Raw genomic sequence first — 14,891 nt, 5'->3', positions numbered from 1 at the left:
TTATCTCATTCACTGCGGCCTTGTAACGTCACCGACACGCCTAGGTTATATTGTTTCATTCACTGCGGCCTAGTAACGTCACTGACACGCCTAGGTTATATCGTCTCATTCACTGCGGCCTAGTAACGTCACCGACACGCCTAGGTTATATTGCCTCATTCACTGCGGCCTAGTAACGTCACCGACACGCCTAGGTTATATCGTCTCATTCACTGCGGCCTAGTAACGTCACCGACACGCCTAGGTTATATGGTCTCATTCACTGCGGCCTAGTAACGTCACCGACACGCCTAGGTTATATGGTCTCATTCACTGCGGCCTAGTAACGTCACCGACACGCCTAGGTTATATGGTCTCATTCACTGCGGCCTAGTAACGTCACCGACACGCCTAGGTTATATTATCTCATTCACTGCGGCCTAGTAACGTCACCGACACGCCTAGGTTATATTATTTCATTCACTGCGGCCTAGTAACGTCACCGACACGCCTAGGTTATATTGTCTCATTCACTGCGGCCTAGTAACGTCACCGACACGCCTAGGTTATATTGTCTCATTCACTGCGGCCTAGTAACGTCACCGACACGCCTAGGTTATATCGTCTCATTCACTGCGGCCTAGTAACGTCACCGACACGCCTAGGTTATATCGTCTCATTCACTGCGGCCTAGTAACGTCACCGACACGCCTAGGTTATATCGTCTCATTCACTGCAGCCTAGTAACGTCACCGACACGCCTAGGTTATATTGTCTCATTCACTGCGGCCTAGTAACGTCACCGACACGCCTAGGTTATATCGTCTCATTCACTGCGGCCTAGTAACGTCACCGACACGCCTAGGTTATATTGTCTCATTCACTGCGGCCTAGTAACGTCACCGACACGCCTAGGTTATATTGTCTCATTCACTGCGGCCTAGTAACGTCACCGACACGCCTAGGTTATATTGTCTCATTCACTGCGGCCTAGTAACGTCACCGACACGCCTAGGTTATATCGTCTCATTCACTGCGGCCTAGTAACGTCACCGACACGCCTAGGTTATATTATCTCATTCACTGCGGCCTTGTAACGTCACCGACACGCCTAGGTTATATTGTTTCATTCACTGCGGCCTAGTAACGTCACTGACACGCCTAGGTTATATCGTCTCATTCACTGCGGCCTAGTAACGTCACCGACACGCCTAAGTTATATTGTCTCATTCACTGCGGCCTAGTAACGTCACCGACACGCCTAGGTTATATCGTCTCATTCACTGCGGCCTAGTAACGTCACCGACACGCCTAGGTTATATCGTCTCATTCACTGCGGCCTAGTAACGTCACCGACACGCCTAAGTTATATTGTCTCATTCACTGCAGCCTAGTAACGTCACCGACACGCCTAGGTTATATCGTCTCATTCTCTGCGGCCTAGTAACGTCACCGACACGCCTAGGTTATATCGTCTCATTCACTGCGGCCTAGTAACGTCACCGACACGCCTAGGTTATATTGTCTCATTCACTGCGGCCTAGTAACGTCACCGACACGCCTAGGTTATATCGTCTCATTCACTGCGGCCTAGTAACGTCACCGACACGCCTAGGTTATATTATCTCATTCACTGCGGCCTTGTAACGTCACCGACACGCCTAGGTTATATTGTCTCATTCACTGCGGCCTAGTAACGTCACTGACACGCCTAGGTTATATCGTCTCATTCACTGCGGCCTAGTAACGTCACCGACACGCCTAAGTTATATTGTCTCATTCACTGCAGCCTAGTAACGTCACCGACACGCCTAGGTTATATCGTCTCATTCACTGCGGCCTAGTAACGTCACCGACACGCCTAGGTTATATCGTCTCATTCACTGCGGCCTAGTAACGTCACCGACACGCCTAGGTTATATTGTCTCATTCACTGCGGCCTAGTAACGTCACTGACACGCCTAGGTTATATTGTCTTATTCACTGCGGCCTAGTAACGTCACCGACACGCCTAGGTTATATCGTCTCATTCACTGCGGCCTAGTAACGTCACCGACACGCCTAAGTTATATTGTCTCATTCACTGCAGCCTAGTAACGTCACCGACACGCCTAGGTTATATCGTCTCATTCACTGCGGCCTAGTAACGTCACCGACACGCCTAGGTTATATCGTCTCATTCACTGCGGCCTAGTAACGTCACCGACACGCCTAGGTTATATCGTCTCATTCACTGCGGCCTAGTAACGTCACCGACACGCCTAGGTTATATCGTCTCATTCACTGCGGCCTAGTAACGTCACCGACACGCCTAGGTTATATTATCTCATTCACTGCGGCCTTGTAACGTCACCGACACGCCTAGGTTATATTGTTTCATTCACTGCGGCCTAGTAACGTCACTGACACGCCTAGGTTATATCGTCTCATTCACTGCGGCCTAGTAACGTCACCGACACGCCTAAGTTATATTGTCTCATTCACTGCAGCCTAGTAACGTCACCGACACGCCTAGGTTATATCGTCTCATTCACTGCGGCCTAGTAACGTCACCGACACGCCTAGGTTATATCGTCTCATTCACTGCGGCCTAGTAACGTCACCGACACGCCTAGGTTATATTGTCTCATTCACTGCGGCCTAGTAACGTCACTGACACGCCTAGGTTATATTGTCTTATTCACTGCGGCCTAGTAACGTCACCGACACGCCTAGGTTATATCGTCTCATTCACTGCGGCCTAGTAACGTCACCGACACGCCTAGGTTATATTGTCTCATTCACTGCGGCCTAGTAACGTCACCGACACGCCTAGGTTATATTGTCTCATTCACTGCGGCCTAGTAACGTCACGACACGCCTAGGTTATATTGTCTCATTCACTGCGGCCTAGTAACGTCACCGACACGCCTAGGTTATATCGTCTCATTCACTGCGGCCTAGTAACGTCACCGACACGCCTAGGTTATATCGTCTCATTCACTGCGGCCTAGTAACGTCACCGACACGCCTAGGTTATATCGTCTCATTCACTGCGGCCTAGTAACGTCACCGACACGCCTAGGTTATATCGTCTCATTCACTGCGGCCTAGTAACGTCACCGACACGCCTAGGTTATATTGTCTCATTCACTGCGGCCTAGTAACGTCACCGACACGCCTAGGTTATATCGTCTCATTCACTGCGGCCTAGTAACGTCACCGACACGCCTAGGTTATATCTTCTCATTCACTGCGGCCTAGTAACGTCACCGACACGCCTAGGTTATATCTTCTCATTCACTGCGGCCTAGTAACGTCACCGACACGCCTAGGTTATATTGTCTCATTCACTGCGGCCTAGTAACGTCACCGACACGCCTAGGTTATATTGTCTCATTCACTGCGGCCTAGTAACGTCACCGACACGCCTAGGTTATATTGTCTCATTCACTGCGGCCTAGTAACGTCACCGACACGCCTAGGTTATATTGTCTCATTCACTGCGGCCTAGTAACGTCACCGACACGCCTAGGTTATATCGTCTCATTCACTGCGGCCTAGTAAAGTCACCGACACGCCTAGGTTATATCGTCTCATTCACTGCGGCCTAGTAACGTCACCGACACGCCTAGGTTATATTGTCTCATTCACTGCGGCCTAGTAACGTCACTGACACGCCTAGGTTATATCGTCTCATTCACTGCGGCCTAGTAACGTCACCGACACGCCTAGGTTATATCGTCTCATTCACTGCGGCCTAGTAACGTCACCGACACGCCTAGGTTATATCGTCTCATTCACTACGGCCTAGTAACGTCACTGACACGCCTAGGTTATATCGTCTCATTCACTGCGGCCTAGTAACGTCACCGACACGCCTAGGTTATATTGTCTTATTCACTGTGGCCTAGTAACGTCACTGACACGCCTAGGTTATATTGTCTTATTCACTGCGGCCTAGTAACGTCACCGACACGCCTAGGTTATATTGTCTTATTCACTGTGGCCTAGTAACGTCACTGACACGCCTAGGTTATATTGTCTTATTCACTGTGGCCTAGTAACGTCACCGACACGCCTAGGTTATATTGTCTTATTCACTGCGGCCTAGTAACGTCACCGACACGCCTAGGTTATATTGTCTCATTCACTGCGGCCTAGTAACGTCACCGACACGCCTAGGTTATATTATCTCATTCACTGCGGCCTAGTAACGTCACTGACACGCCTAGGTTATATTGTCTCATTCACTGCGGCCTAGTAACGTCACCGACACGCCTAGGTTATATTATCTCATTCACTGCGGCCTTGTAACGTCACCGACACGCCTAGGTTATATTGTTTCATTCACTGCGGCCTAGTAACGTCACTGACACGCCTAGGTTATATCGTCTCATTCACTGCGGCCTAGTAACGTCACCGACACGCCTAGGTTATATTGCCTCATTCACTGCGGCCTAGTAACGTCACCGACACGCCTAGGTTATATCGTCTCATTCACTGCGGCCTAGTAACGTCACCGACACGCCTAGGTTATATTGTCTCATTCACTGCGGCCTAGTAACGTCACCGACACGCCTAGGTTATATCGTCTTATTCACTGCGGCCTAGTAACGTCACCGGCACGCCTAGGTTATATTGCCTCATTCACTGCGGCCTAGTAACGTCACCGACACGCCTAGGTTATATCGTCTCATTCACTGCGGCCTAGTAACGTCACTGACACGCCTAGGTTATATTGTCTCATTCACTGCGGCCTAGTAACGTCACCGACACGCCTAGGTTATATTGTCTCATTCACTTCGGCCTAGTAACGTCACTGACACGCCTAGGTTATATTGTCTCATTCACTGCGGCCTAGTAACGTCACCGACACGCCTAGGTTATATTGTCTCATTCACTGCGGCCTAGTAACGTCACCGACACGCCTAGGTTATATTATCTCATTCACTGCGGCCTAGTAACGTCACCGACACGCCTAGGTTATATTATCTCATTCACTGCGGCCTAGTAACGTCACCGACACGCCTAGGTTATATTATCTCATTCACTGCGGCCTAGTAACGTCACTGACACGCCTAGGTTATATTATCTCATTCACTGCGGCCTAGTAACGTCACCGACACGCCTAGGTTATATTGTCTCATTCACTGCGGCCTAGTAACGTCACCGACACGCCTAGGTTATATTATCTCATTCACTGCGGCCTAGTAACGTCACCGACACGCCTAGGTTATATTGTCTCATTCACTGCGGCCTAGTAACGTCACCGACACGCCTAGGTTATATTATCTCATTCACTGCGGCCTAGTAACGTCACTGACACGCCTAGGTTATATTGTCTCATTCACTGCGGCCTAGTAACGTCACCGACACGCCTAGGTTATATTATCTCATTCACTGCGGCCTTGTAACGTCACCGACACGCCTAGGTTATATTGTTTCATTCACTGCGGCCTAGTAACGTCACCGACACGCCTAGGTTATATCGTCTCATTCACTGCAGCCTAGTAACGTCACCGACACGCCTAGGTTATATTATCTCATTCACTGCGGCCTAGTAACGTCACCGACACGCCTAGGTTATATTGTTTCATTCACTGCGGCCTAGTAACGTCACCGACACGCCTAGGTTATATTGTCTCATTCACTGCGGCCTAGTAACGTCACTGACACGCCTAGGTTATATTGTTTCATTCACTGCGGCCTAGTAACGTCACCGACACGCCTAGGTTATATCGTCTCATTCACTGCGGCCTAGTAACGTCACCGACACGCCTAGGTTATATCGTCTCATTCACTGCGGCCTAGTAACGTCACCGACACGCCTAGGTTATATTGTCTTATTCACTGCGGCCTAGTAACGTCACTGACACGCCTAGGTTATATTATCTCATTCACTGCGGCCTAGTAACGTCACCGACACGCCTAGGTTATATTATCTCATTCACTGCGGCCTAGTAACGTCACCGACACGCCTAGGTTATATTGTTTCATTCACTGCGGCCTAGTAACGTCACCGACACGCCTAGGTTATATCGCCTCATTCACTGCGGCCTAGTAACGTCACCGACACGCCTAGGTTATATTGTCTCATTCACTGCGGCCTAGTAACGTCACCGACACGCCTAGGTTATATCTTCTCATTCACTGCGGCCTAGTAACGTCACCGACACGCCTAGGTTATATTGTCTCATTCACTGCGGCCTAGTAACGTCACCGACACGCCTAGGTTATATTGTCTCATTCACTGCGGCCTAGTAACGTCACCGACACGCCTAGGTTATATCGTCTCATTCACTGCGGCCTAGTAACGTCACCGACACGCCTAGGTTATATTGTCTCATTCACTGCGGCCTAGTAACGTCACCTACACGCCTAGGTTATATCGTCTCATTCACTGCGGCCTAGTAACGTCACCGACACGCCTAGGTTATATCGTCTCATTCACTGCGGCCTAGTAACGTCACCGACACGCCTAGGTTATATTGTCTCATTCACTGCGGCCTAGTAACGTCACGACACGCCTAGGTTATATTGTCTCATTCACTGCGGCCTAGTAACGTCACCGACACGCCTAGGTTATATTGTCTCATTCACTGCGGCCTAGTAACGTCACCGACACGCCTAGGTTATATTGTCTCATTTACTGCGGCCTAGTAACGTCACCGACACGCCTAGGTTATATCGTCTCATTCACTGCGGCCTAGTAACGTCACCGACACGCCTAGGTTATATCGTCTCATTCACTGCGGCCTAGTAACGTCACCGACACGCCTAGGTTATATCGTCTCATTCACTGCGGCCTAGTAACGTCACCGACACGCCTAGGTTATATCGTCTCATTCACTGCGGCCTAGTAACGTCACGACACGCCTAGGTTATATTGTCTCATTCACTGCGGCCTAGTAACGTCACCGACACGCCTAGGTTATATCGTCTCATTCACTGCGGCCTAGTAACGTCACTGACACGCCTAGGTTATATTGTCTCATTCACTGCGGCCTAGTAACGTCACCGACACGCCTAGGTTATATCGTCTCATTCACTGCGGCCTAGTAACGTCACCGACACGCCTAGGTTATATTGTCTCATTCACTGCGGCCTAGTAACGTCACCGACACGCCTAGGTTACATTGTCTCATTCACTGCGGCCTAGTAACGTCACCGACACGCCTAGGTTATATTGTCTCATTCACTGCGGCCTAGTAACGTCACCGACACGCCTAGGTTATATTGTCTCATTCACTGCGGCCTAGTAACGTCACCGACACGCCTAGGTTATATCGTCTCATTCACTGCGGCCTAGTAACGTCACCGACACGCCTAGGTTATATCGTCTCATTCACTGCGGCCTAGTAATGTCACCGACACGCCTAGGTTATATCGTCTCATTCACTGCGGCCTAGTAACGTCACCGTCACGCCTAGGTTATATTGTCTCATTCACTGCGGCCTAGTAACGTCACCGACACGCCTAGGTTATATCGTCTCATTCACTGCGGCCTAGTAACGTCACCGTCACGCCTAGGTTATATCGTCTCATTCACTGCGGCCTAGTAACGTCACCGACACGCCTAGGTTATATCGTCTCATTCACTGCGGCCTAGTAACGTCACCGACACGCCTAGGTTATATCGTCTCATTCACTGCGGCCTAGTAACGTCACTGACACGCCTAGGTTATATCGTCTCATTCACTGCGGCCTAGTAACGTCACCGACACGCCTAGGTTATATTGTCTCATTCACTGCGGCCTAGTAACGTCACCGACACGCCTAGGTTATATTGTCTCATTCACTGCGGCCTAGTAACGTCACCGTCACGCCTAGGTTATATCGTCTCATTCACTGCGGCCTAGTAACGTCACTGACACGCCTAGGTTATATCGTCTCATTCACTGCGGCCTAGTAACGTCACCGACACGCCTAGGTTATATCGTCTCATTCACTGCGGCCTAGTAACGTCACCGACACGCCTAGGTTATATTGTCTCATTCACTGCGGCCTAGTAACGTCACCGACACGCCTAGGTTATATTGTCTCATTCACTGCGGCCTAGTAACGTCACCGACACGCCTAGGTTATATTGCCTCATTCACTGCGGCCTAGTAACGTCACCGACACGCCTAGGTTATATTGCCTCATTCACTGCGGCCTAGTAACGTCACCGACACGCCTAGGTTATATTGCCTCATTCACTGCGGCCTAGTAACGTCACCGACACGCCTAGGTTATATCGTCTCATTCACTGCGGCCTAGTAACGTCACCGACACGCCTAGGTTATATCGTCTCATTCACTGCGGCCTAGTAACGTCACGACACGCCTAGGTTATATTGTCTCATTCACTGCGGCCTAGTAACGTCACCGACACGCCTAGGTTATATCGTCTCATTCACTGCGGCCTAGTAACGTCACTGACACGCCTAGGTTATATTGTCTCATTCACTGCGGCCTAGTAACGTCACCGACACGCCTAGGTTATATTGTCTCATTCACTGCGGCCTAGTAACGTCACCGACACGCCTAGGTTATATTGTCTCATTCACTGCGGCCTAGTAACGTCACCGACACGCCTAGGTTATATTGTCTCATTCACTGCGGCCTAGTAACGTCACCGACACGCCTAGGTTATATTGTCTCATTCACTGCGGCCTAGTAACGTCACCGACACGCCTAGGTTATATCGTCTCATTCACTGCGGCCTAGTAACGTCACCGACACGCCTAGGTTATATCGTCTCATTCACTGCGGCCTAGTAACGTCACCGACACGCCTAGGTTATATCGTCTCATTCACTGCGGCCTAGTAACGTCACCGTCACGCCTAGGTTATATTGTCTCATTCACTGCGGCCTAGTAACGTCACCGACACGCCTAGGTTATATCGTCTCATTCACTGCGGCCTAGTAACGTCACCGTCACGCCTAGGTTATATCGTCTCATTCACTGCGGCCTAGTAACGTCACCGACACGCCTAGGTTATATTGTCTCATTCACTGCGGCCTAGTAACGTCACCGACACGCCTAGGTTATATTGCCTCATTCACTGCGGCCTAGTAACGTCACCGACACGCCTAGGTTATATTGCCTCATTCACTGCGGCCTAGTAACGTCACCGACACGCCTAGGTTATATTGCCTCATTCACTGCGGCCTAGTAACGTCACCGACACGCCTAGGTTATATTGCCTCATTCACTGCGGCCTAGTAACGTCACCGACACGCCTAGGTTATATTGCCTCATTCACTGCGGCCTAGTAACGTCACCGACACGCCTAGGTTATATTGTCTCATTCACTGCGGCCTAGTAACGTCACCGACACGCCTAGGTTATATTGTCTCATTCACTGCTGCCTAGTAACGTCACCGACACGCCTAGGTTATATTGTCTCATTCACTGCGGCCTAGTAACGTCACCGACACGCCTAGGTTATATTGTCTCATTCACTGCTGCCTAGTAACGTCACCGACACGCCTAGGTTATATTGTCTCATTCACTGCTGCCTAGTAACGTCACCGACACGCCTAGGTTATATTGTCTCATTCACTGCGGCCTAGTAACGTCACCGACACGCCTAGGTTATATTGTCTCATTCACTGCGGCCTAGTAACGTCACCGACACGCCTAGGTTATATTGTCTCATTCACTGCTGCCTAGTAACGTCACCGACACGCCTAGGTTATATTGCCTCATTCACTGCGGCCTAGTAACGTCACCGACACGCCTAGGTTATATTGTCTCGTTCATTGCGGCCTAGTAACGTCACCGACACGCCTAGGTTATATTGTCTCATTCACTGCGGCCTAGTAACGTCACCGACACGCCTAGGTTATATTGTCTCATTCACTGCTGCCTAGTAACGTCACCGACACGCCTAGGTTATATTGTCTCATTCACTGCGGCCTAGTAACGTCACCGACACGCCTAGGTTATATTGTCTCATTCACTGCGGCCTAGTAACGTCACCGACACGCCTAGGTTATATTGTCTCATTCACTGCGGCCTAGTAACGTCACGACACGCCTAGGTTATATTGCCTCATTCACTGCGGCCTAGTAACGTCACCGACACGCCTAGGTTATATTGCTTCATTCACTGCGGCCTAGTAACGTCACCGACACGCCTAGGTTATATTGTCTAATTCACTGCGGCCTAGTAACGTCACGACACGCCTAGGTTATATTGCCTCATGCACTGCGGCCTAGTAACGTCACCGACACGCCTAGGTTATATTGCCTCATTCACTGCGGCCTAGTAACGTCACCGACACGCCTAGGTTATATTGTCTCATTCACTGCGGCCTAGTAACGTCACCGACACGCCTAGGTTATATTGCCTCATTCACTGCGGCCTAGTAACGTCACCGACACGCCTAGGTTATATTGCCTCATTCACTGCGGCCTAGTAACGTCACCGACACGCCTAGGTTATATTGTTTCATTCACTGCGGCCTAGTAACGTCACCGACACGCCTAGGTTATATTGTCTCATTCACTGCGGCCTAGTAACGTCACCGACACGCCTAGGTTATATTGTCTCATTCACTGCGGCCTAGTAACGTCACCGACACGCCTAGGTTATATTGTCTCATTCACTGCGGCCTAGTAACGTCACCGACACGCCTAGGTTATATTGTCTCATTCACTGCGGCCTAGTAACGTCACCGACACGCCTAGGATTACACGTCATGAAAAACGTGCATATCTGGTGCAAGTCCTGGTGTTAATGATGACCACGGTTTATGTATGAGCACTGGACAGGAGAGGCTGTTACATGCAGTCTCATGAATTTGCAGCATACAGGGGCGGATTGTCACGTTACCATACCAAGTAGTATGTCACGGCTGAACGGGACAGCATCCACGGACACAGATGACTCAGATTCCGATCACCAGCAGTAGAATCCGGATTTACATTCTAGCTAGCACATCTGGGATCTGTCGCTGTGATGGTTGTGTATTACAGTAGTCCGATATCACTCATATCCTGTGCACCTCTATGAGCGCTTCTTCCTGGGATTTCCGGAAGGCGCTTGGTGGCCATTGCACAGAATTAAGTCTCCCCCTTACAATCCTTCTGGTATAGTGGTATAGTGAAATGAGAAACCTTTATGGACAGCTATGGAAATGTTCTTCTTCTCTGTGTCTCAGGTGTTCTGCTCACGCGCCTACGATGCCACCACACACTTTGAGACCACATGCAACGACATAAAGGATATCTACAAAAGAATGACTGGAACAGACTTTGATTTCGAGAACATGAAGCGGAAGCAGAATGACGTTTATGGAGAAGAAGACCAGTGAACAGGGTGTCGGATTTGGGGGGTGGGCTAACGTTTAGGTGAAACTGAAAAACATCTAGGATTTTTTGGAAGGAAAGTGTAGCATGTGTAGAATCCTGTATCAGTGTAAAGATCGGAATGGAGGTTGTGTAGGTTGTGGGAACAAATAGCTTCCATTCTCCCTTTGCTCCTCGTGACTCCAGATTAACTTTTTAAGCCTTGGGCTAACACTGTGGTGGAGTTTCAACCTAGAGCGTTGCGGGGCCCAGATCTCAAAGTATCTCCGCTGTGAAAACAGCCAAATATTTGTTGGTAAAAAGTTTACATTGTTAGTACAGCTTGCCCGGGCATTCCTTGTCTCACACCGAGCAGCAACACGTATTAGCATTTCTTTCACCTACTACTGCCTAGAGGAGTCTTACAGTGATGGACACGGCCATGGGCGTAATGTCTGTGGGCTTCATTTTGATTTATACATAATGTCATAGTAATCATATTACCTACTGGCTAATATTATGTGGAAATTGGGCAGTGGCTGAAGTTGCATGACATTGTAATGAAGAGCTCCTACAACCAGTTAGCTGTAAAGGTTCCATAGCTCGTTGGTTCCATGTCATCTGGAGGTCTTTGGCTTTAAAGCTTTATAACAGGCTATCTCACAGACATAAGCTGGTCCTATGGCCAGCTGGTCATAGAGGTCATACGCCCAACTTCAGAGAAGTCACTTGTGCTACACTCCAGAACGTTGAACCCAGAAACCAGGATACTCCTGTGACATGCAGTTTTCTCTGTAGACGGCAAAGGTATAGGACCCTGTTCCCACTAATTTGTTTACTCATTAGGAAAACAGCCATCTTGATTTTAAGTATTCAAGTGGCGAAGCTAAGATTGTCCTTTGGAAAGTATGCTGCAAGGGAACTCCATGTGTCTAAAGCAAGACTTCATGTTCTAAAGATCTACTATTGACATGTTCATCTTCAGGTCCTACTGCCAGCGAGCACTTTACCATGTAAAGGTGGGCATACTAATCATGTGCCTTTAGCAAAAGTCCTAGCGTAAGCTTTATAGAGGCTGTGTTCAGTACCTAGAGCTCCTCCAAAGAAAGGTCCATCCCTTAGCTGATTAGCCATGGTCATACAGTGTCCTGGGTATCATGTTATAGCTTTTCCAAGAAGTGGCATCTCATTTAGGCTTGTAGAGGTTAGCTAGCTACCCATATTTCACACATGGACCCAATGTATTTACACAGATGCAAAGTGTTTTATATCAAATTTTTCCACTTATTCAGACCTTGCCTAATTACTTTAGAGACTCAAGAATTCATCTCCTCTGCTCCTGCATTGCTTTGTTGCCTCCATCTCAAGTGTTTCTCTAAGAAGTGGCTTAAAAAGTTACGTTAAAGTTATTCTCTCCCTAACCTAATTTATTTAACTTATTAGAAAACCAGTCATAAGCCAGTATATGGGAGTTATGGGAAAATACACCAGGATAAACCCAGCCTTTTATGTTCCTAGTAACCCGTGTCTTGACTCTACTCCCACAGGATGCGAGATGCATTGCACACAGTAGTTGTTCTATGGGGTGAATATTCCTGTAAGTTTATCAAACAAGGTCGTAGTTTTGAAGAAGCCAATTTGTTGAAATCTTGACCATTTTCATGAGAATGTGACTTCATTATGTACCTGGTTCCTAGTAAATTGATAGGCTGCATTCTCATGAACATTAAGCAAACAAAATGGCTGCCTCCATTTTACCTCAGTGACTTCACTTTGAGCTCCATAACTGATGGTCCAGCCCAGAAAATGGCCACCTTGAGTTCATCAGTCATGACTTAGAACACTGTACTAGACATCCTACACTAGGGTAAGGATAACACTAAAGTACTTGATAGAAGGCTGTGTGGTTTATTTTCTGTGTTTAAAAAGCAGGGGTTATGCAGAGAAATGGTCCATTCCAGTAACGAGACGTTTCTTTGTTTAGTTTACATTCCACATACATAAAATTCAGCTCAGTACTTATCTAAGATAAAATATATGTAGGAGATGTGCCTCTTGGAGTTCTAATCCCACTGCAGGTCATCCAGAGGTGGTCACTATATAGTATATGGGTTTGTTCTCTTTTAGAGTCCTATATAAATATACAGTATATACATATTGTCTTCTCTGGTGCCTAGTGCCATACGTGTTGTTCATCATAGATTACGGACCTGTCTCTCATTGTTACCATAGAGCCGGGTTTCTCAACCTGGGTCATACACAACACCAGTTCATTTTAACTAAAAATACCTGTTTACTGTAAAAATAATAATAATAATAATAATAATAATAATATCAAAATAAGTGTCTTTGGAAAACCTAAGGAAAACTTTGTGAGAAAAAGTTGGGAGACGTAGAGTATGGATCTAGTCCCATATGGATCTTGCACACAGGGGTTCCATGTAGAGTATGGATCTAGTCCCATATGGATCTTGCACACAGGGGTTCCATGTAGAGTATGGATCTAGTCCCATATGGATCTTGCACACAGGGGTTCCATGTAGAGTATGGATCTAGTTCCATATGCCATTCACTCTACAGTGGGATCTTGTTCTTTCAACTATTGTGATCAGTGTAGAGTAAGACTGTATTCTCTGGTGTGATCATGGTAGGGAATGGACCTCGGCTGATGTGATGGTTACCACATCGATTATGGATCCCCTCTCATGTGGTGGGCTTCTTCTAGATCCAGCTCATTCCATTTTGAAGTCTGTGTTATTTCTCTTTGCACCTTTTATTTTTTGCCTCAATCTATTTATCAGCTTCTTTGCATTGTCTGACCCTTATAATGATCATACTAGTAGATATTATTGATTTACTGTGTTTGGCAAAAACAATATCAAGTAAAAATGTTGTGGAAACGTTTTGTCCTGTTTTGTGTTAAAAGTGACTACTGTAAACCACACATTTGAAGTTTGTACATAATACTGAGTATATCATGAAAGTAAGAAACAACATGTCATTTTACGTCGGTACATCCACTTCTAGTGCCAATCAGCAGTGCGTCACCCAATCAGCAGTGCGTCAGCCAATCATCAGCGCGTCAGCCAATCATCAGCACGTCAGCCAATCATCAGCGCGTCAGCCAATCATCAGCGCGTCACCCAAACAGTAGCGCGTCACCCAAACAGCAGCGCGTCAGACAATCAGCAGCCCGTCACCCAAACAGCAGCGCGTCAGCCAATCAGCAGTGCGTCAGCCAATCATCAGCGCGTCAGCCAATCGGCAGCGCGTCAGCCAATCAGCAGCGCGTCAGCCAATCAGCAGACTGCTAACCAATAACAATGACTGTGCAGACCAGCAATTCTCAGCCGCTGTCCTCCAGCTTTTAAGGATATCCATTCTTGAGAAATGCTTAAATTAAAATGTGTGAGGCACTAATTAAACCACCTGTGCTCAAGCATGGAACCTGGACTGCTAGTGTGCATTGAGGGGCATTGGGGTAATCTGGGATTCTGGGGAATGTACAGGGCATGCCTCTCCGTGCTTTGCCATTGGGTATTAGGTGGGGGATACAGTTTAGTGCTGAGGAAGGTCCCTACTCACAAGTAAAACTCGATTTCATGTTTTCAATACTGTGACAGGACGGTTCCGTACGAAAGCACTCACCGCTT

At 48.0% G+C, this 14,891-nt stretch overlaps 1 protein-coding gene across 4 annotated transcripts in view; it reads left to right on the top strand.

Moving 5' to 3' along the window:
* The window catches only part of GDI1 (GDP dissociation inhibitor 1), a 147,558-nt gene extending 133,420 nt beyond the window's left edge, over positions 1-14,138 (top strand). For all 4 annotated transcript variants that reach the window (XM_063935823.1, XM_063935825.1, XM_063935824.1 and 1 more), the window contains one exon: positions 11,112-14,138. In XM_063935823.1, coding sequence (XP_063791893.1) covers positions 11,112-11,264 — 153 coding nt within the window. In that variant the 3' untranslated portion in view covers positions 11,265-14,138. The remainder of the gene's footprint in view (positions 1-11,111) is intronic.
* Positions 14,139-14,891: the final 753 nt, after the last annotated feature.

This window comes from Pseudophryne corroboree, chromosome 8, assembly GCF_028390025.1.
Source record: "Pseudophryne corroboree isolate aPseCor3 chromosome 8, aPseCor3.hap2, whole genome shotgun sequence".
NCBI lineage: Eukaryota > Metazoa > Chordata > Amphibia > Anura > Myobatrachidae > Pseudophryne > Pseudophryne corroboree.
The sequence above is the reverse complement of the archived record's forward strand: the minus strand, read 5'-3'. Positions and strand labels throughout refer to the sequence as shown.